General features: G+C 38.5%; 1 protein-coding gene and 1 long non-coding RNA gene across 2 annotated transcripts; one reads left to right on the plus strand and one right to left on the minus strand.

The window, feature by feature from the left end:
- Nucleotides 1-1,531: 1,531 nt before the first annotated feature.
- On the minus strand, nt 1,532-21,280 carry LOC147303444 (uncharacterized). Its single transcript, XM_086279276.1, has 5 exons — nt 21,192-21,280; nt 20,121-20,334; nt 18,364-19,915; nt 12,977-12,999; nt 1,532-3,926 (listed from the first exon to the last, which is right to left on the minus strand). The coding sequence occupies exons 1-5, from the start codon at nt 21,232-21,234 to the stop codon at nt 2,342-2,344; spliced, it is 3,417 nt and encodes a 1,138-aa protein (XP_086135402.1). The 5' UTR covers nt 21,235-21,280; the 3' UTR covers nt 1,532-2,341.
- Nucleotides 4,872-6,747, plus strand: LOC147303445 (uncharacterized). Its single transcript, XR_015126790.1, has 3 exons — nt 4,872-5,156; nt 5,359-5,445; nt 6,145-6,747. It is a non-coding gene; the product is annotated as an uncharacterized LOC147303445 (long non-coding RNA).
- Nucleotides 21,281-24,056: the final 2,776 nt, after the last annotated feature.

Raw genomic sequence — 24,056 nt, forward strand, 5'->3', positions numbered from 1 at the left:
ATGAACTTAACCTAACCAGAGACATGAAACATGACAGGTAGACACACGGACCAAGGAGAGATGACAAAAGGGACTAAGAAACCAAGGACTAAACTGCAAACTAGAAAACAACTAGATGCGTTAAACTACACATGTGGATACAAAAATGTGCATTAGAACTTAAACCCTGGGCCTCATGGCCCAGTACTGTGACATTCTTGGACTAATTCTGAAGTCTGTGTATGACGAGTTGTCCACAGAAAGTAAGAACATTAATGTGATGGTAAATCAACAGGACGCTTCAGTCAGAGCTGAGTGGTCATCAAACAACCACCAGTTACTTATAGAAAAAACATTAATTATTAATTAATAAATAATTAATTGCTAATTTTAGAACATAATGTGTTTATGTTGAAATAAAACAAATTCCCATGGATATAACCAAAGCGTCATGGTGGTGTAGTGGTGAACACTGTCACCTCACTTTCCTGGTGTCTCTATGTGGCTTTCGTGTTTTTTCTTTGTGGCTATATGGGATTTGTTCTGCAATTTTGATTAACTGGTATTTCTAAATTGGTCCTAGTTGTAGATGCTAATTAGATACTGAATGGAGACCTAGATGAATATGTGAAAAAAAGTTGGATTTGGCTTGTAGTGTAAAGGACTTTGAGTGGTTACTGAGACAAGCTTTGTAAATTTCATTCCATTCTAAACAACTTAAAGAAAGTGGAAAATTTAATAATCAAGACAGAGACAAAAAATAATGTTTTTTAAAAAAGGCATCCAAAGTCCAGTATGGATAATAAGCATAAGGTAGGGCTGTGAGAGCTTTATTAATGTCTCCCTTGTCCGTGGCATAAAGATCATTTGTTACTTTTAATGACTACCTTTAATTAACTACTAATCTTTAAGAGTCTGACTCGATTCTCACATTAGAATCGATTCTCACATTAAAATATCGATATTTTAGTAATTTAGAGTAAATTTGTAGTTTATCATTAACAGGAACACAGTGGAAAGAAACTATAACATTCGGATTGTCTACATTCAAAGGAACAACTTTCTCTTCCGCCTTTCATAGTCATGTGCGAAATACGGCTGTATAAATGTCTCGCAGCCCCTTGGTGTGTGCACTCACAACAATGGCTGAGCGTAATTTTAGTCATGTGCAGACTTATTTTACCTCCACAAACAGCTGAGACGTGGTTTGCAATACATGTGGCAAAAAAGTGCTCCAAAGTAACCCTGACTCCCAAATTTGATTTCCCCTAACCCCTCCCTCATCCTAATTCTAATCTTAACCTGGGGGCCATAATACAAAACCCTCATCCTAATATTTACAGTTAATTACAATTGGACATGGACATTATTTACATCATAAAAATTGATTAAAAAAATTTTATTTGATAAAAAATGATGTTTAGAATAAAAAAAACGTGGAATCACGTAAAACATTAAAAACAGTGTTATTTCATGACATCATTTCACAAGAAACAAATACAGTTAAAAAGATTAAATATTAAAAACAGTGTATTGTAAAATGTTTAGAGTTCATATTTAAGGGTAATGGTAAAAAGGATTCACATGCAGAAGGTTAATACACGTTTTACAAAAGGAGAATTGGAAATGGATTGACAAAACATAAAAAACACACACAGTCAGTATAAAGGGAGGTGGAGTCAGCCAGGAGCTCATTCGGATTTGGAGCGTTGAAGAGTGAACATCTCTTACCAGCCACAGAACTGTGCATTACAGCCACATTTTTGTCAGCAGTTTCTTTGTGTGCCAAGCGCCTGAAGAAGAACCTTGAAGGGTCGAATCGTTGCGTGTACGGCACACCATTTTCTTGATCTTAATAATTAATTAAATAAAACTTTTTAAAAAATTTTTCTTTCTTTTTATTTTCTATATTTATTTCTCGCCTCATAAAAGCTCATATAAGAGTTATAATTACTTAGATAAAGGCGAACCCAAATCACAAAAACTACAACAATATACAAAACATAAAACACAACACAAACGCAAAAATTAACCAAAGACTGAGGACCCAATGGCGTCAGCAGGCTTTCCGGTAATCGTGACAACCAGCAGGGTGGGTTTCCTTCGGGAATAACAAACCCAACAGGGAACAAAAAAAAAACTACACAAAAAAATTTATAAAACCCCCCCCCCAAAAAACAAAAACACGGCTCATCGGAAGAAAATGAGCAGAATAGAACACAGTAGGAAGAACCTTTCCCAAAACTTTTTCCGGGGTCAAACAGGGCAACCCGTTTGGGGGATGGACTCCGCCTCTCCTGTCTCTGTCTGGACAAAGGCTCAGTCATCCATTCCTACCCCTAACCCCACTTTTTCCACTTCTCTAGTTTTTTCCCTGCATATACAATGACCCTACTCTGGTTCCTTCATCCACTCTCTTTCTCATTTCCTCCAGTTTCTGGACCTTCTCTGTGTTTTGTTCCTCCTTCATCTTCTCAATCAGGAAGTCCAAGTGGAAAAAAGTGGATGCTGAACCAGCTTTCAGAGCGATCTGCTCCAGTGTGACAAGTCGTTGGTAGCACTCACCAAGTAACTGTGACTTCTCTGCTGCCAGTTGGCTTATTTCCTCTTGAAGGTGTTCCAGAAGGCTCATCTGCTTTTGACTTTCAGACTTATTTTTTTCATACTTCTTTTTCATGTCTTCTGATGTCTTCCAGACTTTCCTTATTTTCTGCACATATCTCCAATTTCCTTTCACATGATGTGATACAGAACACTTGCAAGAAGTGCAGTAGCCTCCGCTCATGACATCACATTGTGCAGGAGACCAGGCCATTTCACAATACAAGTGACAGTTCTCCTGACAGTTTGTACAGGAGACAGTACCATTATAAAACACCCAACCCCACCACCCAGCTTTTTTATATTCTTTCTCTTTGTAAATCTCCAGAACTTCGACAGAGAAATTTTCATTGTTTTGCATCTCTTCTTTATGTTTCTCTGACACTTCTTGTCTCTGTCTGGCTTCGGTTTGCTTGAGTTCAACTTCATTTATTTTCTCTCTCAAGGTTTGTATGCTGACTTTCAGTCTGTTGCGTTCACGTAACACTTCAGTTGTTACCACCAACTTTTCAGGTGCAGTTTTTTCTAGAAAAGCTGCGAGCTCATCCATTCCTCTCTCTGTTGTTCTCCATGCTGTCTCCAAACAAGATTCATTTTTTTCTGTTCTCTCTTTTCTCTGTTGGTTATTAAACAGGAAGTGAACAGGCTCATTATTTCCATTTCTTGGACATTCAATTTTTGCAGTTTCGAGAGCTTCGAGAGCATTTTCAGGTGTTACTCCATCTGAGTGTGTGATGAGAGCAACAATGCTTTTCTCCAGATCTTTTCCAAACAAAGACACCACTGAATCAAAGATGTACATCTGTCGGTCACTCAGTCGATTCTCACTTGCCTTCATCACCAGACCCACTGCATGAATTTTGTTAACTCCATCCTCTGATTGAAACAAGTCTAATAGTCTTTCACTGATGCTATCATCCATTTCAGTACCTCTGGTGTCTCCATATCCAGGAGTATCAATGATGGTCAGAGAGTAGGTCAGAGAGTAGGGCAGAGATTTATCTTCAAAACCAAAGATGTCATACACGATCACATCTGATGTCTGACTTTCTGTCTGACTTCTCTTCTCCTCATCTATAATCTGAAACCAGACTCCATCCTCAAACTGTACCCCCATGGTGAAGTTGACTAGAGCGTTGATCAAAGTAGATTTTCCTGCTCCCGTTTCACCCACAAGTAAGATGGTTTTATTTGGCTTGTTTTGGTTTTTTTCTCCAACAGTAATTCTTGTCAGACTCCCAAACTTCTCTTTCTTTGGTCTCAGTTGGTAGACAGCAGGAGGTCCTTTAGATTTCAGATCACTGTTGGAGATGATATCTGAGTACTTGGAAGGAGTTCCATAAAACCTAAAAAGAAAAAGTTAATATTTGCACTGTAATTATTTGGAATTATGTTCCCACAATTGCTTGTTTTTGAGCAATCGATTTTGTTTTAGAAGTTACAAGAATTGTGTTTAATTCTGTGGTGACAGTTTTTAAAAAAAAAAGAAAAAAGAATACGCAATAGTTTTCTTACTTTTTAAAAAAAATGTGAAAACTTGTGTTACCCACCATGATATGAACCAGCCTAAAGAAGACTCTCCATTGGCAGTACCATCATCTGCATTGGTGACAGGGACCCACGAAATGAAGCGACCCCTGAGCCACATCAAACCCAACAAAGTCACTGGACCGGATAGAGTTTGTGGACGAGTTCTTAGACGCTGCATAGGGCTTCGGTAGGCAGTGTTCAGCAGCCTGGTAATCATTCTTCTGGAATGGCCAGTTGATCCCAGCTGTCTCCAGTCTGCAAAAAATAAGAAAGTTATTGTCACGGCTCGTGGGGCAAGCAGTGTGGAATTTAATGAAGGACCCAAAATGCAGGCAGCTTTCAGATGCAAGGGAGTTTTATTGGGGAGGTGAAATAAACAGACACGCAGTGGGCATGAAACAGAACCTGAGGATCCCTAAACTGGAGACAACTAAATACAACAGACTTGAAAGGGAGCTGCAGGGAGACTTGGGGAACCCACACAGGAGGACGCAGGGAAATGCAGACAAACCAGCAATGAGCAGATGATACACACTGGTCGTGTCCAAATTCATGGGCTGCATCCTCCTGAGGCCGCATTTGTAGACCGATTACGTCACAGTGACGCGCCGAAGGCTGTCCAAATTCGTAGACTCCTCCGAACGCAGCCGACAAATGCGTCCTCCTTTTCCCCGAATTTGAAGGATGGGTCGGGTGTGTCCTTCGTGGCCTACCATATCCCAGAATTCAGGGGCGGAGCGTGGGGGTGGCTTACTGGGCTTAAGCCCGGGTTGTTTTGTCAGAAGCCCGGGGTATTTTGGAGTGCAATTTTTTCATAGTTAGATGCCTGGCTGACAACTGTATAAAACAAAAAGTACACACAATATTCGAAGCACATAGTGCACACTGTGGGAATTTACGACTGTGCGTGAATCCCCCCCTGATATTGGTATGATCCAAGCTCAGGCACTAAGCGACTGAGCGAGGGGGCGGGGCAGCTGCTGCCCGTCAGTGCGCTGTTGGAGAGACGGAGCCAGCCATACTAAGGAGAGCTTAAGTTTGACCAGGTACCAAAGCAAATCATTCGTACCGTACAAATAATGTAAATATGACGGTGCATCACGAAAGATTGATATCAAACTGATCACTTGACCAATATTACGTTACTTGCTCTTCAAGTGAATCAACAAATGGCGAAATGAAAAGCCGAACAAATGCTATTTTTTTTTAGAGATTCTTAGCTTACGTGTGTTTATTTCATATTTTCAGTTCTTACCCTCCCCGACTAAATCGGTTTCAGTTATGTACTGAAATATAAGAATGGACATTAGAGGGTTCTTTCAAAGAAAAACTCAGGTAAATGTTATTTTATATATTATGCTTTGTATGTTGTTCAGTATATTTGTATGCAAAACAAGAGGAATTTCAGTACACAGCAGGATATTCACATTTGTAACCAGATATTTACACTTTAGGGAGAAAACATAAAACATTTTTACTGCACAACATCAATTTAGAGTAAACTTTTGTTTTAGATAAATATTGAAATATCTTTTGAATTAGTTAAATGTCACAATAAAGAGAGACAGAGCTTTCTGTTTTTTATCACTTTCATCAAATTTAGGAGTACATGTACACTAAGTTTATTGTTAATTAATAAGAAAACTCCAGACGATTCCATTCTGAGCTGAAGAAGCTTCTGATAGGTTAGTAGAGTCCATGTGAGTAAACAGGTGGCACAGCTGTGGATGCATATAAGGCAAAACACAGAGCCTGTTTCTGTGACATGGGAAAATCAAGAGATGTCAACCAAAACACCAGGAAAAGAACTGTGGAGCTCCATAAGTGTGGCTCAATTTTGAATACAATTTGGTGCCATTTGCAATTAAGAAATACAGACGATTTCTCTCTTTACTCTTAAAGTTAACAAATATGTTTTTTATATTTATCAATCTAAAAAAATAAACATTTAGTCTGATTTGATGTTACAATTAAAAAGTGTTTGTGTTTTTATCTGAAGAGTTTGTAAATATCTGTATATTTGATGATTGTCAGCACAAAGAGGGAGAGAGGAACAGAGAGGGAGATGGAGAATGAGGACAGAACAGAGATGAACAAGAGCAGGTGAGACACACATGTTAGTCAAATGGTTGTTTACCAAAAGTATCACCGTATCATAGGTCCTCATGTATCTCATACCTAGTGTTTCTTTTTAGGTTTGTTATTTTTCAAATTCTATATTTATTAAGTTATGAAGGCTTGTTTGCACAACAAGGCTAAATAATTATATAAACCTTTCTCAATCTAAATATTGTACTTTGGTAAAATTAAAAAATAAATGTAGTGCAGGTCTATGATGATTTTTAGTGCTACTATCATCTAGTTCTGATTCTGGTTCTGTCTTGGTTAAGTCCCAAGTAGTGCTGATTTTGAACTGTTGTAGTCCTGTTTTAATTCTGGATCAGTTCTTGGTCTGGTTGAATTGGGGTTTAGTCCTCGTGTCTTGATACAGCCCTGATTTTGTTCTGCCTTGCTGCTTAATTAAAAAACTAGTTTAAGGTGTTCTGCACATGTGATATATATTTTTCCCTATATGAAGTCATTCTTTTTTGAACAAAACTCAAAACAGAGCCAATTAATCTTTCAGTCATTTCTACCCCCCCCCAAGGGAAAAAAAATCCCACATGCATACTATCCTTTTGGGCTAAGCCCCGGGTGTTTCAAATGTCTGGCTCCGCCTCTGCCAGAATTCAGCCAAACTCCAGTTTCCAACAATGGCGGCCGCTATTAAGTTTTAAAATTACTCATGCAGCCCATGAATTTGGACACGACCACTATAAATACGCAGGCAGTCACAAGAGGGAACGAGGAACAGGTGGCAACATAGCTGGGACTGATTGGGGAAGACGAGACAAGGAAGCGAAACAGAATACACTCACATGAGACATGGACCTTCACAATAAAACCGGAAATGTATGGAGACATGGTACAGACAGTAAACAGAGGGAACACAAAAACCAAACTAAAAAAAACAACTCTGTTACTGACACTGGACCGTGACAGTTATCACCTTCACTGCCCTATTTATTAGCAGTTAAAGTACCTTAACTTTACCTCCAAATAATAATATTAATAATAATCCAAATAATTCTGTTTAAGTAAAACAAGAGAAGGCAAAACTCGGTTTGTGTATGCTTTTGAAGGGAGCACACTTCTTCATAATATAACTTTTTTCTGTAATTGTTGAATAAATCAAAGGTACAAATTAATTAAACATTTATTTGGAATTACTTATAATTGCACCCTAAATTGAACAGAAACACATGGCAGATGATGTAAAGCTATGATGTGTTGCCAACTGTATTATAAAATGTTATCACATCTTATATTTGACCAGTACTATGTTTAACTTTGTTTTACCCTTAATTAGGTATCGCCAAGCTTGCACCAAATAAATTCTCATTGTGTAGTGGAAACAGATGTCTTGTATCTTCTTAAGTGTCAGCAAACTTTGGTCTGTGGAACTGAAATGTAAGAAAAGCATTTAACCATAAGTAACAGATATGATAAGTGACAAATATGACAAACTTGCATTTTAAAAATAGTAACATAAACACACACTTGCAGTTTGTGATTGTAAGGGTATTCACTGATGTACAGTTATTCAAAATTGCAATACTGTGCAAAAATCTAGAGCCACCTCTCAATCATTTCTATCTTTTTAATTCCCTATATTCCAGACTTTGTCATCATTTTTCAAAGGTGGCCTCAAGTAATGAGGTGGCCTCACAATTTCTGCAGTTATTTTCAAGCACAACATGGCTGGTTTTTCACTTGCTTTTAACTTTAACCATTTTGACTTTGTTAGCTTCTTTTAAATGTCTGCATTCAGACTGCAGTGGTGTGACAAAGAACCAAAGTAAGGACTTATTTTAAACATTTGATAAATGATAATAACTTTTTTATATAAAGGGTAAAATCTAATTTCAGTTTTTAAAGTAAATAAAACGTAATTAGTGAAATATTTAATTTGGTGATTTATTTAGACTTGTTCTTATCCCTTTGCTACTAGAGTAGTCCGAGCGCTTTACACAATACACCTCATTCAACCATTGATACGAGTACTTTTTCCTATGCTTCAGTGAATTCTGTCTAACATTTACACCCTGGTGAAATGCAGGCCGAGCCAGCAGCAAAAGAAGCAGCAAACTATGCTTCACATTTGATCAATTTCGTCATGAATTCCCTCTGACTTTTGCTGTTTTGCTTCCACCACGATAAAAATCACACTTCATGCAAAGCTCTCTCTCTCTGTGTGTACTTCAAGAACAGTTTCCTGTCTCAAATCTGTTTTCTGCATTATTCATTGGCTTATTGCCCACCAGTCTACCGTTGTTTACAGCGCTGTCGGCCGCTGTCTTTTTCTTTTCTTTTTCTTTTTTTCATTTAAATGACCTCGGACAAGAAAGCCTAATTTCTGCTGTTCAATACTGAAGAAATTTAAACTTTTTAAAATTATGCAAAAGTACAGAATATTGCAGAGTATTTTTAAGGTTATCTGCTATAAAAAGCCAGACCAGAAAAATCTCCTTCATGTTTTTCTGTGTTTTATTCTCAGTTACTTTGACACAAAGGCATCTGCTGTGATGTTCACAATTCTGATGAAGTCTCACATGTATCAGTACTGATAAATGATCAGAATTATAATATTTCTGACTGTCTGAGGCTAAATTGAATCCAATCAGGACTTTGAGAACCGGAATCGAATGGATTATAGAAATCAGTGATGATACCCAGCCCTAGTGAGCAGCCTAGGCCTGAGAGAAGTGGATGTAGCTGTGGGTAACAAGAAAAGATGAAAAGAACTACTGATAACTTTTTTGTTAAGTTAAGGCCTGATCCCTCTGAAATTCATAGGTAGTGCTCTGACATGGTGCCACCAATCTTTGAATGCTAAAAAAGCACAGTGTATCCAGAAAACATTATATTCTGCAATAAATGCACTGCCCAAGTGTCCCCTCTCCCCACTGCCTTTCAGCAGCATGCAACAGCAAACAGATCGTCAGAAGCCAAGATGATGATTAAGTTTAACATTTTCTACAATATTGACAAAGCACTTTAAGAACAAGATTGTTAGTTAATAATTTAGAAATTAATATTGTCTGTATGGACTGCAATCCCCCCCCCCCAAAAAAGTACACATGTAAAACTGCGGTGTTAAGCGATGCGGTTGAAAAATTTGAGTGCGCCTAACTTTTGTGCCGGTGCGCCTAACTTTACCTAAGTCTAGCTTGCGTGTTCCCGTCATTTGATGTTATCTTACCTCCCGTGATTCTTTCAGGAACTTCTCTGATTCTGAAAAGGTGGAAAAAACAAGGAGCATTGAAAGTTAAAATCTCTTATACTACATCAGAGGAGGGACTAATGCTCTACAGTCACATGATTTCATTGAAACTAACCACAAGAACTCCTCCCTCCTGTCAGTATGTAAATTTTCCAGTTTTTCTTGTTCCACTTCTCCAACTGATTAAATGAACTCCACACAAATAAAGACTCCCACTAAGTTACACTCTATTAGTGTAACTCTGCTGGTTGTCTTCATTTTTTAATTGTTATTCATTCGTTTTTTGTTTTTTTTTGCTTGTCCGCTTCAGCTGTTTAATAATGTAGGAGTGTCACAAAGAACCAAAGTAAGGACTTACTTTAAACATTTAATAAATTATAATTTTTTTTATAAAAAGGGTAAAATCTAATTTCAGTTTTTAAAGTTAATAAAACGTAATTAGTGAAATATTTAATTTGGTGATTTATTTAGACTTGTTCTTAAATAACCCTTTGCTACTAGAGTAGTCCGAGCGCTTTACACAATACACCTCATTCAACCATTGATACGAGTACTTTTTCCTATGCTTCAGTGAATTCTGTCTAACATTTACACACTGGTGAAATGCAGGGTGGAGAATAACTTGGGCCAGCCAGGGAATGAACCACTAACCACCTAATTAGTAAATAACCTGCTATCCCCTGAGTTATAGCCATCCCCAGTAAGTAGCAATCAACTTCATCAAGTCATTCATTTATAGCTAAGTCTAGCTTGCGTGTTCCAGTCATTTGATGTTATCTTACCTCCCGTGATTATTTCAGGAATTTCTCTGATTCTGAAAAGGTGGAAAAAACAAGGAGCATTGAAAGTTAAGATCTCTTATGCTACATCAGAGGAGGGACTAATGCTCTACAGTCAAATGATTTCATTGAAACTCTAACCACAAGAACTCCTCCCTCCTGTCAGTATGTAAATTTTCCAGTTTTTCTTGTTCCACTCCTCCAACTGAACAAATGAACTCCACACAAATAAAGACTCCCACTAAGATACAGTCTAAAAGTGTAACACTCTATTAGTGTAACTCTAATCGTTGTCGTTATGTTTTAATGATTTTTTTTAAATTTGCCTGTTCTGTCCAGCTGTGCAGTAATCAGTGAAAACTGTGCCACTGAAAATGCCATTTACGTGTGGACGAAAAAGCTGCGTTTTCAAAAACGGTGTGGACGTAGCTTAAAAGAGTTAGTAGTTTAGTCAAAGGAGCTTGCAAAGAAAAGCATCTGGACTTCTTTAAGTTGCTTGAAGACGTTTCACCTCTCATCCGAGAAGCTTCTTCAGTTCTAAGGTCAAATGGTGGAGAGTCCCAGATTTAAACCTAGTGGGAGTATCCCCCCACAGAGGGACAAAAGGACCCCTGATGATCCTCTAATCGCCTGAGCCAAGGTGTGAAACTGGGTGTGGGTCCCAATCAGCCAGGGTTTCGGATGAGCTTGTTGTGAAACCTGGCCCCACCTTATCATGCGAATTCCTGAGGTCAGACGGCCCAGGATGTGAGTGGGCGTTAAGTCGTCTGGGGAGGGAACTCAAAACTGGATTATAGATGGCAGAGAGTTGGTGTCGTAAACCACCGCCTGTTCAAAGATGGTCGCTCACAGTGGACATAGATGCTTCTTTCACTCCTCTTTCAAGTAAATAAAACATAATTAGTGAAATATTTAATTTGGTGATTTATTTAGACTTGTTCTTATCCCTTTGCTACTAGAGTAGTCCGAGCGCTTTACACAATACACCTCATTCAACCATTGATACGAGTACTTTTTCCTATGCTTCAGTGAATTCTGTCTAACATTTACACCCTGGTGAAATGCAGGCCGAGCCAGCAGCAAAAGAAGCAGCAAACTATGCTTCACATTTGATCAATTTCGTCATGAATTCCCTCTGACTTTTGCTGTTTTGCTTCCACCACGATAAAAATCACACTTCATGCAAAGCTCTCTCTCTCTGTGTGTACTTCAAGAACAGTTTCCTGTCTCAAATCTGTTTTCTGCATTATTCATTGGCTTATTGCCCACCAGTCTACCGTTGTTTACAGCGCTGTCGGCCGCTGTCTTTTTCTTTTCTTTTTCTTTTTTTCATTTAAATGACCTCGGACAAGAAAGCCTAATTTCTGCTGTTCAATACTGAAGAAATTTAAACTTTTTAAAATTATGCAAAAGTACAGAATATTGCAGAGTATTTTTAAGGTTATCTGCTATAAAAAGCCAGACCAGAAAAATCTCCTTCATGTTTTTCTGTGTTTTATTCTCAGTTACTTTGACACAAAGGCATCTGCTGTGATGTTCACAATTCTGATGAAGTCTCACATGTATCAGTACTGATAAATGATCAGAATTATAATATTTCTGACTGTCTGAGGCTAAATTGAATCCAATCAGGACTTTGAGAACCGGAATCGAATGGATTATAGAAATCAGTGATGATACCCAGCCCTAGTGAGCAGCCTAGGCCTGAGAGAAGTGGATGTAGCTGTGGGTAACAAGAAAAGATGAAAAGAACTACTGATAACTTTTTTGTTAAGTTAAGGCCTGATCCCTCTGAAATTCATAGGTAGTGCTCTGACATGGTGCCACCAATCTTTGAATGCTAAAAAAGCACAGTGTATCCAGAAAACATTATATTCTGCAATAAATGCACTGCCCAAGTGTCCCCTCTCCCCACTGCCTTTCAGCAGCATGCAACAGCAAACAGATCGTCAGAAGCCAAGATGATGATTAAGTTTAACATTTTCTACAATATTGACAAAGCACTTTAAGAACAAGATTGTTAGTTAATAATTTAGAAATTAATATTGTCTGTATGGACTGCAATCCCCCCCCCCCAAAAAAGTACACATGTAAAACTGCGGTGTTAAGCGATGCGGTTGAAAAATTTGAGTGCGCCTAACTTTACCTAAGTCTAGCTTGCGTGTTCCCGTCATTTGATGTTATCTTACCTCCCGTGATTCTTTCAGGAACTTCTCTGATTCTGAAAAGGTGGAAAAAACAAGGAGCATTGAAAGTTAAAATCTCTTATACTACATCAGAGGAGGGACTAATGCTCTACAGTCACATGATTTCATTGAAACTAACCACAAGAACTCCTCCCTCCTGTCAGTATGTAAATTTTCCAGTTTTTCTTGTTCCACTTCTCCAACTGATTAAATGAACTCCACACAAATAAAGACTCCCACTAAGTTACACTCTATTAGTGTAACTCTGCTGGTTGTCTTCATTTTTTAATTGTTATTCATTCGTTTTTTGTTTTTTTTTGCTTGTCCGCTTCAGCTGTTTAATAATGTAGGAGTGTCACAAAGAACCAAAGTAAGGACTTACTTTAAACATTTAATAAATTATAATTTTTTTTATAAAAAGGGTAAAATCTAATTTCAGTTTTTAAAGTTAATAAAACATAATTAGTGAAATATTTAATTTGGTGATTTATTTAGACTTGTTCTTAAATAACCCTTTGCTACTAGAGTAGTCCAAGCGCTTTACACAATACACCTCATTCAACCATTGATACGAGTACTTTTTCCTATGCTTCAGTGAATTCTGTCTAACATTTACACACTGGTGAAATGCAGGGTGGAGAATAACTTGGGCCAGCCAGGGAATGAACCACTAACCACCTAATTAGTAAATAACCTGCTATCCCCTGAGTTATAGCCATCCCCAGTAAGTAGCAATCAACTTCATCAAGTCATTCATTTATAGCTAAGTCTAGCTTGCGTGTTCCAGTCATTTGATGTTATCTTACCTCCCGTAATTATTTCAGGAATTTCTCTGATTCTGAAAAGGTGGAAAAAACAAGGAGCATTGAAAGTTAAGATCTCTTATGCTACATCAGAGGAGGGACTAATGCTCTACAGTCAAATGATTTCATTGAAACTAACCACAAGAACTCCTCCCTCCTGTCAGTATGTAAATTTTCCAGTTTTTCTTGTTCCACTCCTCCAACTGAACAAATGAACTCCACACAAATAAAGACTCCCACTAAGATACAGTCTAAAAGTGTAACACTCTATTAGTGTAACTCTAATCGTTGTCGTTATGTTTTAATGATTTTTTTTTTTAATTTGCCTGTTCTGTCCAGCTGTGCAGTAATCAGTGAAAACTGTGCCACTGAAAATGCCATTTACGTGTGGACGAAAAAGCTGCGTTTTCAAAAATGGTGTGGACGTAGCTTAAAAGAGTTAGTAGTTTAGTCAAAGGAGCTTGCAAAGAAAAGCATCTGGACTTCTTTAAGTTGCTTGAAGACGTTTCACCTCTCATCCGAGAAGCTTCTTCAGTTCTAAGGTCAAATGGTGGAGAGTCCCAGATTTAAACCTAGTGGGAGTATCCCCCCACAGAGGGACAAAAGGACCCCTGATGATCCTCTAATCGCCTGAGCCAAGGTGTGAAACTGGGTGTGGGTCCCAATCAGCCAGGGTTTCGGATGAGCTTGTTGTGAAACCTGGCCCCACCTTATCATGCGAATTCCTGAGGTCAGACGGCCCAGGATGTGAGTGGGCGTTAAGGCGTCTGGGGAGGGAACTCAAAACTGGATTATAGATGGCAGAGAGTTGGTGTCGTAAACCACCGCCTGTTCAAAGATGGTCGCTCACAGTGGACATAGATGCTTCTTTCACTCCTCTTTCAAACCATCTGTCCTCTCTGTCCAAAATGTGAACATTGGCATCCTCGAAAGAGTGTCCTTTATCCTTAAGATGCAGATGGACTGCTGAGTCTTGTCCCGTGGAGGTGGCTCTTCTATGTTGTGCCATGCGCTTGTGAAGTGGCTGTTTGGTCTCTCCAATGTAGAGGTCTGGGCATTCCTCGCTGCACTGTACAGCATACACCACATTGTTAAGTCTGTGTTTTGGGGTTTAGTAGTTTGTTTTCTTACTACCTGTCATTTATTGCAGACTACTTGTATTTGCTTAATTGTTTACTAAATGTGTGAGATGTGAAATAAATCACAATGGAGCAAAATATGGGTGTGTGTGGTTGGAGGATGTGTTAGTGCGTGCGTGTGTGTGTGTGTGTGTGTGGGGGGGGGGGGGGGCGCAAACATTTTTCCTGTAAAAACAAAGGGGGGCCTAGCAAAAAAGTTTGGGAACCACTGCTCTAAACCATCAACGTGTCTTTTAGACCCCATTCCTACAAACCTGCTCAAAGAAGTCCTGCCATTAATTAATGCTTCAACCTTAAATATGATCAACTTATCTCTAATAATCAGCTATGTAACACAGGCCTTCAAGATGGCTCTAGTTAAACCGTTACATAAAAAGCCATCCCCAGACCCAGCTGTCTTAGCTAATTATAGGCAGATCTCAAACCTTAGAACCATAGAACCAAGTCCGCCAGAGCTTATATTATATTTTTATATGCTGTAGTGCCATTTTTGGGTGTATTTCAAGTTGATATACATCAATACAACCATTATAGCCAAAGTTTTAATAATTACATAAATTGCAATAAATACAATAAACTACAAAAAAATTTAAAATTGTTTTTTTTTTTTTTTAACATATATTTCTAGTTAGAAAATTTTAAGAGGCTTATCCCTCAGAACTGTTAGATTTATGTTAGTATTTTTGCTGAGGTACAGCTGAGTGTTACTTTCGATTTTATTGCTAGCAATATTTTTTTTTTTTTTTTTGGGTGAGCAACTTCTCACTTAACGAGCAACTTCTCGCAAAACAACAGGCAACTTCCTGTGTCTCTCTGCTTTTAATTTACTTTATTCGGGGACTAAGGAAGATTCATCAGTGTATCCCATTTATCTGGGCCACTAAGGAAAACTTCGTCAGCATATCCCGTTTCTTTATGGGTCACTGAGAACGGTATAATACAGTCCCATATAAATATAAAAGACACGTATTTACCTTCGTCAGCGAATCCCACTTCTGACACCAAATTGAAAGAAATCTCCGTCCCGGGTCATCCGTGGATCGGGTTTCCTCCGAGGCGTGGGCACCTATCAGCAGAGTTTTGTTTAAGATTCAAAATTGTTCTCAAGTAACACTCAGGTATGCCGTTCAGCGGGTTAGTTACGACGTCGGGAGTAGCTTGAGAGAACAAAGCGACACAGAGACTGTTCAGGTTGCTTTCCCAAACCAACTCAAAGGTTTATTCATCATACAACAATATATAGAGGAAAAAGGTTCGTGTGTCAGCAGATTCTCAGTTCAAACCGGTACAGACCAAATAAGGAAATGTCTTCCTGCCTTGTGAGCAAAGAAGTATCCTTTGTGTAGTTTATCAGTTCAGCTACAATTTATGATCATCCCAGCAAAATACACTCCTAGACATAGAATACAGAGTTCTTTCATTAGTGAATTCTGAAACGAACCACCTGGCCTTTAACAAGCCCTTTCCTAAGAGATAAGGAAGGGAGGATGGGAGTAAGGAAGTGATCTCTGTGGTATTTTCGACCTTGAGGTACCAGCCTGTGATTCTTACACATTAATTCATTAGTCACAAAGAAAGAGAAAAACAACTAGTAAATGGGCCTTATTGAGTAACAGTTTTCCTGTATAATATCACTACAAAACAATATCCTGTAAATGCTAACCGTAGTGCTAAAATTCACAACAGTTCCACTCTTTTATTATATTTAAAATAATAACTAAAAAAAAATCACAAATGCAATAACATAATATAAAGACAAATCATAAATGTGACTGGTCTCTTCTTGAATAATCGAGTAATTCCCAATCTAATGCTCAATACATACATCAGGATCATCATTCATGACATCTGGCACATAATCTGGGTCAATTTGTGCCAATTGCAAATACATTGAAGTAGCTGTACTACTAGCTATACGGGTTATCATTGAGCGTACACAGGGTATCACACAACAGACAATAATCATCAAAAACAAAATGATACATGCTACAATGGTTACAAAAGCTACAATTAGTTCCTTCCATTTTCCAAACGTATCCTGCAGCCACTTGTCTAGCCACTGACCGTGACCTGCATTGGCTCTTAGTTCTATCTGCAATGCTTCAAGTCTATTCATAGCTTGTGTGAATGAACCGTTAGGGGCGGTATTATTGGGAATGAAAGTACAGCAAACATCTCCAAACATCGCGCAAACACCTCCTTTCTCAGCTAACAGCATGTCTAAGGCCATCCTATTTTGCATGGTCATTAAAGAGGTAGCAGACATCTGTTCTCCTAGGGCCTTAAGGGCCGTATTGGTCAGATTGGTATGTCTTTGCTGATGGTAATAAACATAATTGATCCAGGCTACATTTTTGTTTATCTGTATCCACGGTAGTATTGAGGCAAACCCTGCGGATATTTCTCCTTGTGCCTGTAATTCCTTTGGTATCCCGCGTGGAACTCCTATAGCATCTATGTAAACGTTATGTGAGTAAGCGGAGCGTTTTGTACGTCTGCTGGATACAGGCAGGTCCGAGGTTTGTTGTATTAGTAGTTCTTGAGCTAAAGTTACTAGACCACAGGTACCAGTCCAATTAACAGGTAAAGCTAATCTAAGGGTATTATTGCACATCCAATAAGCATGTGGGATTGGTCTGGTCAGGCGCGAAGCTGTATAGCCTTTTAATATGCCTCCCCAGTACGAGTCGTTCAGTGTGTTGGGGGCATACAAGATTTTTACTGAATACTTACTAACATATGCCTGTATATAAGAAAACATATCTCTATCTTCTGTCCTGTCAATACTCGCTGATAACCATGTTTCGGTACAGCGTGCTCCTGGAAAGTCAGAAAAAAATGTATAGTTTTGTGCGTCATAAGTTATGTTCTTAAGCTTTGGTCGGTGTATGCATGTCATCGAGATATTTGGGTGATGGCGCATCTGTTTTCGGGGCGAAAGAGGTTCAGTCCAGTCTTTGGGGCGCTTCATGCAAGGGTAGGAAGTGTTGTCAATCATGCTGACATCTGTACCAGAGACTTGTCCTGCGTATATGAGTAAACAATCTAAAGGACTTAGTTCTGCTCGCGCTTCCATCATGATTGCTGTTAAGGGCCCCTTTTTATCATTATTGAATAGCATCTTTGTCAGGGGAAAACCTGAGATTGGGTATCCCACTATAACCTGTTCTGGATTACCCTTTGAACAGACATAACAATTACTGTTTCCTAGATCACGAGCAGCTGTTCTAGCATTTTCATACCAGGAGTTAACTCCTGCTCTAGAGGGCGCATAAAATGGTTTATTAGTGGCGTCTATGTTGCCATTTACTGATTTTAGGGAACGTGTTTATAACAATTATGAGTTTTTATTGAAGGTACAAGCATCAGCAACCCCCCAACTGTAGCTTCCTGTCTCTTTTTATGACAGCAGACCCCCAGTGTCAATAAATTAATTTCCCTCTAAACAATTACACACTCTCAGGCCTACAGCTAAGCCAAACTGAAACACAGACAAATCCTTCCTTATTCCTGTGATCTAAACAAATTTAACACATCATATTATAATAACTATTTTCTTGTACTCACATATCTTACAATATGAAGCGCCTTGGGGCAACTGATTGGTGGTCTATAAATAAAACTGAATTGATTTGATTTATTTTGTTGTTTTATTATTAAATTATTTTTTTCACAGCAAAATCATAACAAAGAAACTTATAAAATACATACCTTATTTAATTCCCATTATTATTACATAGAATAACAAACCCAACAGGGAACAAAAAAAACTACACAAAAAAAATTACAACCCCCCGCCAAAAAAACAAAAACACGGCTCATCGGCAGAAAATGAGCAGAATAGAACACAGTAGGAAGAACCTTTCACAAAACTTTTTCCGGGGTCAAACAGGGCAACCCGTTTGGGGGTTGGACTCCGCCTCTCCTGTCTCTGTCTGGACAAAGGCTCAGTCATCCATTCCTACCCCTAACCCCACTTTTCCACTTCTCTAGTTTTTTTCCCTGCATATACAATGACCCTACTCTGGTTCCTTCATCCACTCTCTTTCTCATTTCCTCCAGTTTCTGGACCTTCTCTGTGTTTTGTTCCTCCTTCATCTTCTCAATCAGGAAGTCCAAGTGGACAAAAGTGGATGCTGAATCAGCTTTCAGAGCGATCTCCTCCAGTGTGACAAGTCGTTGGTAGCACTCACCAAGTAACTGTGACTTCTCTGCTGCCAGTTGACTTATTTCCTCTTGAAGGTGTTCCAGAAGGCTCATCTGCTTTTGACTTTCAGACTTATTTTTTTCATACTTCTTTTTCATGTCTTCTGATGTCTGCCAGACTTTCCTTATTTTCTGCACATATCTCCAATTTCCTTTCACATGATGTGATACAGGACACTTGCAAGAAGTGCAGTAGCCTCCGCTCATGACATCACATTGTGCAGGAGACCAGGCCATTTCACAATACAAGTGACAGTTCTCCTGACAGTTTGTACAGGAGACAGTACCATTATAAAACACCCCACCCCACCACCCAGCTTTTTTATATTCTTTCTCTTTGTAAATCTCCGGAACTTCGACAGAGAAATTTTCATTGTTTTGCATCTCTTCTTTATGTTTCTCTAACACTTCTTTTATCTGTCTGGCTTTGGTTTGCTTGAGTTCAACTTCATTTATTTTCTCTCTCAAGGTTTGTATGCTGACTTTCAGTCTTTTGCGTTCACGTAACACTTCAGTTGTTACCACCAACTTTTCAGGTGCAGTTTTTTCTAGAAAAGCTGCGAGCTCATCCATTCCTCTCTCTGTTATTCTCCATGCTGTCTCCAAACAAGATTCATTTTTTTCTGTTCTCTCTTCGCTCTGTTTGTTATTAAACAGGAAGTGAACAGGCTCATTATTTCCATTTCTTGGACATTCAATTTTTGCAATTTCGAGAGCTTTGAGAGCATTTTCAGGTGTTACTCCATCTGAGTGTGTGATGAGAGCAACAATGCTTTTCTCCAGATCTTTTCCAAACAAAGACACCACTGAATCAAAGATGTACATCTGTCGGTCACTCAGTCGATTCTCACTTGCCTTCATCACCAGACCCACTGCATGAATTTTGTTAACTCCATCCTCTGATTGAAACAAGTCTAATAGTCTTTCACTGATGCTATCATCCATTTCAGTACCTCTGGTGTCTCCATATCCAGGAGTATCAATGATGGTCAGAGAGTAGGTCAGAGAGTAGGGCAGAGTTTTATCTTCAAAACCAAAGATGTCATACACGATCACATCTGATGTCTGACTTTCTGTCTGACTTCTCTTCTCCTCCTCTATAATCTGAAACCAGACTCCATCCTCAAACTGTACCCCCATGGTGAAGTTGACTAGAGCGTTGATCAAAGTAGATTTTCCTGCTCCCGTTTCACCCACAAGTAAGATGGTTTTATTTGGCTTTTTTGGGTTTTTTCCCCCAACAGTAATTCTTGTCAGACTCCCAAACTTCTCTTTCTTTGTTCTCAGTTGGTAGACATCAGGAGGTCCTTTAGATTTCAGATCACTGTTGGAGATGATATCTGAGTACTTGGAAGGAGTAATAAAAAACCTAAAAAGAAAAAGTTAATATTTGCACTGTAATTATTTGGAATTATGTTCCCACAATTGCTTGTTTTTGAGCAATCGATTTTGTTTTAGAAGTTACAAGAATTGTGTTTAATTCTGTGGTGACAGTTTAAAAAAAAAAAAAAAATAAGAATACAGCAATAGTTTTCTTACTTTTTAAAAAAAATGTGAAAACTTGTGTTACCCACCATGATATGAACCAGCCTAAAGAAGACTCTCCATTGGCGACAGGGACCCACGAAATGAAGCGACCCCTGAGCCACATCAAACCCAACAAAGTCACTGGACCGGATAGAGTTTGTGGACGAGTTCTTAGACGCTGCATAGGGCTTCGGTAGGCAGCGTTCAGCAGCCTGGTAATCATTCTTCTGGAATGGCCAGTTGATCCCAGCTGTCTCCAGTCTGCAAAAAATAAGAAAGTTATTGTCACGGCTCGTGTGGCAAACAGTGAGGAATTTAACGAAGGACCCAAAATGCAGGCTGCTTTCAGATGCAAGGGAGTTTTATTGGGGAGGTGAAATAAACAGACACGCAGTGGGCATGAAACAGAACCTGAGGATCCCTAAACTGGAGACAACTAAATACAATAGATTTGAAAGGGAGCTGCAGGGAGACTCGGGGAACCCACACAGGAAAATGCACAGACAAACCAGCGATGAGCAGATGATACACACTATAAATACGCAGGCAGTCACAAGAGGGAACGAGGAACAGGTGGCAACACAGCTGGGACTGATTGGGGAAGACGAGACAAGGAAGTGAAACAGAATACACTCACATGAGACACGCACCTTCACAATAAAACCGGAAATGTATGGAGACATGGTACAGACAGTAAACAGAGGGAACACAAAAACCAAACTAAAAAAACAAACTCTGTTACCGACACTGGACCGTGGCAGTTATCACCTTCACTGCCCTATTTATTAGCAGTTAAAGTACCTTAACTTTACCTCCAAATAATAATATTAATAATAATCCAAATAATTCTGTTTAAGTAAAACAAGAGAAGGCAAAACTCGGTTTGTGTATGCTTTTGAAGGGAGCACACTTCTTCATAATATAACTTTTTTCTGTAATTGTTGAATAAATCAAAGGTACAAATTAATTAAACATTTATTTGGAATTACTTATAATTGCACCCTAAATTGAACAGAAACACATGGCAGATGATGTAAAGCTATGATGTGTTGCCAACTGTATTATAAAATGTTATCACATCTTATATTTGACCAGTACTATGTTTAACTTTGTTTTACCCTTAATTAGGTATCGCCAAGCTTGCACCAAATAAATTCTCATTGTGTAGTGGAAACAGATGTCTTGTATCTTCTTAAGTATCAGCAAACTTTGGTCTGTGGAACTGAAATGTAAGAAAAGCATTTAACCATAAGTAACAGATATGATAAGTGACAAATATGACAAACTTGCATTTTAAAAATAGTAACATAAACACACACTTGCAGCTTGTGATTGTAAGGGTATTCACTGATGTACAGTTATTCAAAATTGCAATACTGTGCAAAAATCTAGAGCCACCTCTCAATCATTTCTATCTTTTTAATTCCGTATATTCCAGACTTTGTCATCATTTTTCAAAGGTGGCCTCAAGTAAAGAGGTGGCCTCACATTTTCTGCAGTTATTTTCAAGCAGAACATGGCTGGTTTTTCACTTGCTTTTAACTTTAACCATTTTGACTTTGTTAGCTTCTTTTAAATGTCTGCATTCAGACTGCAGTGGTGTGACAAAGAACCAAAGTAAGGACTTACTTTAAACATTTAATAAATGATAATAACTTTTTTATATAAAGGGTAAAATCTAATTTCAGTTTTTAAAGTAAATAAAACGTAATTAGTGAAATATTTAATTTGGTGATTTATTTAGACTTGTTCTTAAATAACCCTTTGCTACTAGAGTAGTCCGAGCGCTTTACACAATACACCTCATTCAACCATTGATACGAGCACTTTTTCCTATGCTTCAGTGAATTCTGTCTAACATTTACACCCTGGTGAAATGTAGGGTGGAGAATAACTTGGGCCAGCCAGGGAATGAACCACTAACCACCCAATTAGTAAATAACCTGCTATCCCCTGAGTTATAGCCATCCCCAGTAAGTAGCAATCAGGTTCATCAAGTCATTCATTTATAGCTAAGTCTAGCTTGCGTGTTCCCGTCATTTGATGTTATCTTACCTCCCGTGATTATTTCAGGAACTTCTCTGATTCTGAAAAGGTGGAAAAAACAAGGAGCATTGAAAGTTAGGATCTCTTATACTACATCAGAGGAGGGACTAATGCTCTACATTCAAATGATTTCATTGAAACTCTAACCACAAGAACTCCTCCCTCCTGTCAGTATGTAAATTTTTCCAGTTTTTCTTGTTCTACTCCTCCAACTGAACAAATGAACTCCACACAAATAAAGACTCCCACAAAGTTACACTCTATTAGTGTAACTCTGCTCGTTGTCGTTATGTTTTAATGATTTTTTTTTTAAATTTGCCTTTTCTGTCCAGCTGTGCAGTAATCAGTGAAAATGCTAAAACCACTGAAAACGCTGTTTACGTGTGGACGAAAAAGCTGCGTTTTCAAAAATACCCGTGTAGGTGTGGACGTAGCGGAAAAGAGTTAGTAGTTTATTTTCTTACTACCTGTCATTTATTGCAGATTACTTGTATTTGCTTAATTGTTTACTAAATGTGTGAGGTGTGAAATAAACCGCAATGGAGCAAAAATAATGGGTGTGTGTGGTTGGAGGATGTGCGGGGGGGGGGGCGCAAACATTTTTCCTGTAAAACAAAGGGGGGCCTAGCAAAAAAAGTTTGGGAACCACTGCTCTAAACCATCAACGTGCCTTGTAGACACCATTCCTACAAACCTGCTCAAAGAAGTCCTGCCATTAATAAATGCTTCAATCTTAAATATGATCAACTTATCTCTAATAATCAGCTATGTAACACAGGCCTTGAAGCTGGCTCTAGTTAAACCTTTACATAAAAAGCCATCCCCAGACCCAGCTGTCTTAGCTAATTATAGGCCGATCTCCAACCTTCCTTTCATATCAAACATCCTTTAACCCTTTAAGACCTAGCATAGAACCAAGTCCGCCAGAGCTTATATTATATTTTTACATCTTGTAGTGCCATTTTTGGGAGCATTTCAAGTTGATATACATCAATACAACCATTATAGCCAAAGTTTTAATAATATGTATGCATTAAGTGCATAGTAATTACATAAATTGCAATAAATGCAATAAACTACAAAAAAAATTGAAAATTGTTTTATAAATTTTTATATACTGCAGAAAAAACGAAAATAAATATTATAATGCAAATTTGCAAAAAAAACAGCATATGCATCGAAATAAACTATTTCCAGCAGTGCAATATGAGTCCTAAGCATCCCAGAAACGACACAGAAAGTCATAAAGTCAAACATAACTTTTAAAAACAGCAGTATAGGCTCATAAGGTCCTGATGGTAAAAAACTACATTTCCGCAAAATGACGCCACTTCCGGTTTCGGGCAGGTCATGGTGGACATGCGATAGTTCGCGCTGATGGAGTAGGAAGTGTTACAAACAGCTGATCGGATGGCAAAGCGTGTTTCTGGAATATTGTGTTTTTGTTGCTGCAAGTGGTTTTTATGCAGTTTTTGCAAAGCTATATGTGGAAGGAAACCGTAACCTAGGACAAGCTGATGGCATAAGATGTAAGTACAACTCCTCCGGTTTTATAGGCAAAAAAAATGATTGCGCTAGCTTACGTGGTTGCAGTGCTACCGGGATTTAAAAATAGTTACGCAAAATGGAGCATGCCCGCTCCGACCGGCAGAGTAGTTGTCAAACAGCTAACAGATCATCTGCAGAGGAATGGCTTATTTGAAGAGTTTCAGTCAGGTTTCAGAGTTCATCACAGCACAGAAACAGCTTTAGTGAAGGTTACAAATGATCTTCTTATGGCCTCTGACAGTGGACTCATCTCTGTGCTTGTCCTGCTAGACCTCAGTGCAGCGTCTGATACAGTTGACCATAATATCCTATTAGGGTGATTAGAGCATGCTGTAGGTATTACAGGTACTGCGCTGCAGTGGTTTGTATCATATCTATCTAATAGACTC

The sequence above is a fragment of the Aulonocara sp. 'chitande type north' Nkhata Bay genome, linkage group LG22, assembly GCF_057382095.1.
Source record: "Aulonocara sp. 'chitande type north' Nkhata Bay isolate Kocher_YH1m ecotype deep benthic linkage group LG22, A_spYH_male_GT1.1, whole genome shotgun sequence".
Taxonomy (NCBI): domain Eukaryota; kingdom Metazoa; phylum Chordata; class Actinopteri; order Cichliformes; family Cichlidae; genus Aulonocara; species Aulonocara sp. 'chitande type north' Nkhata Bay.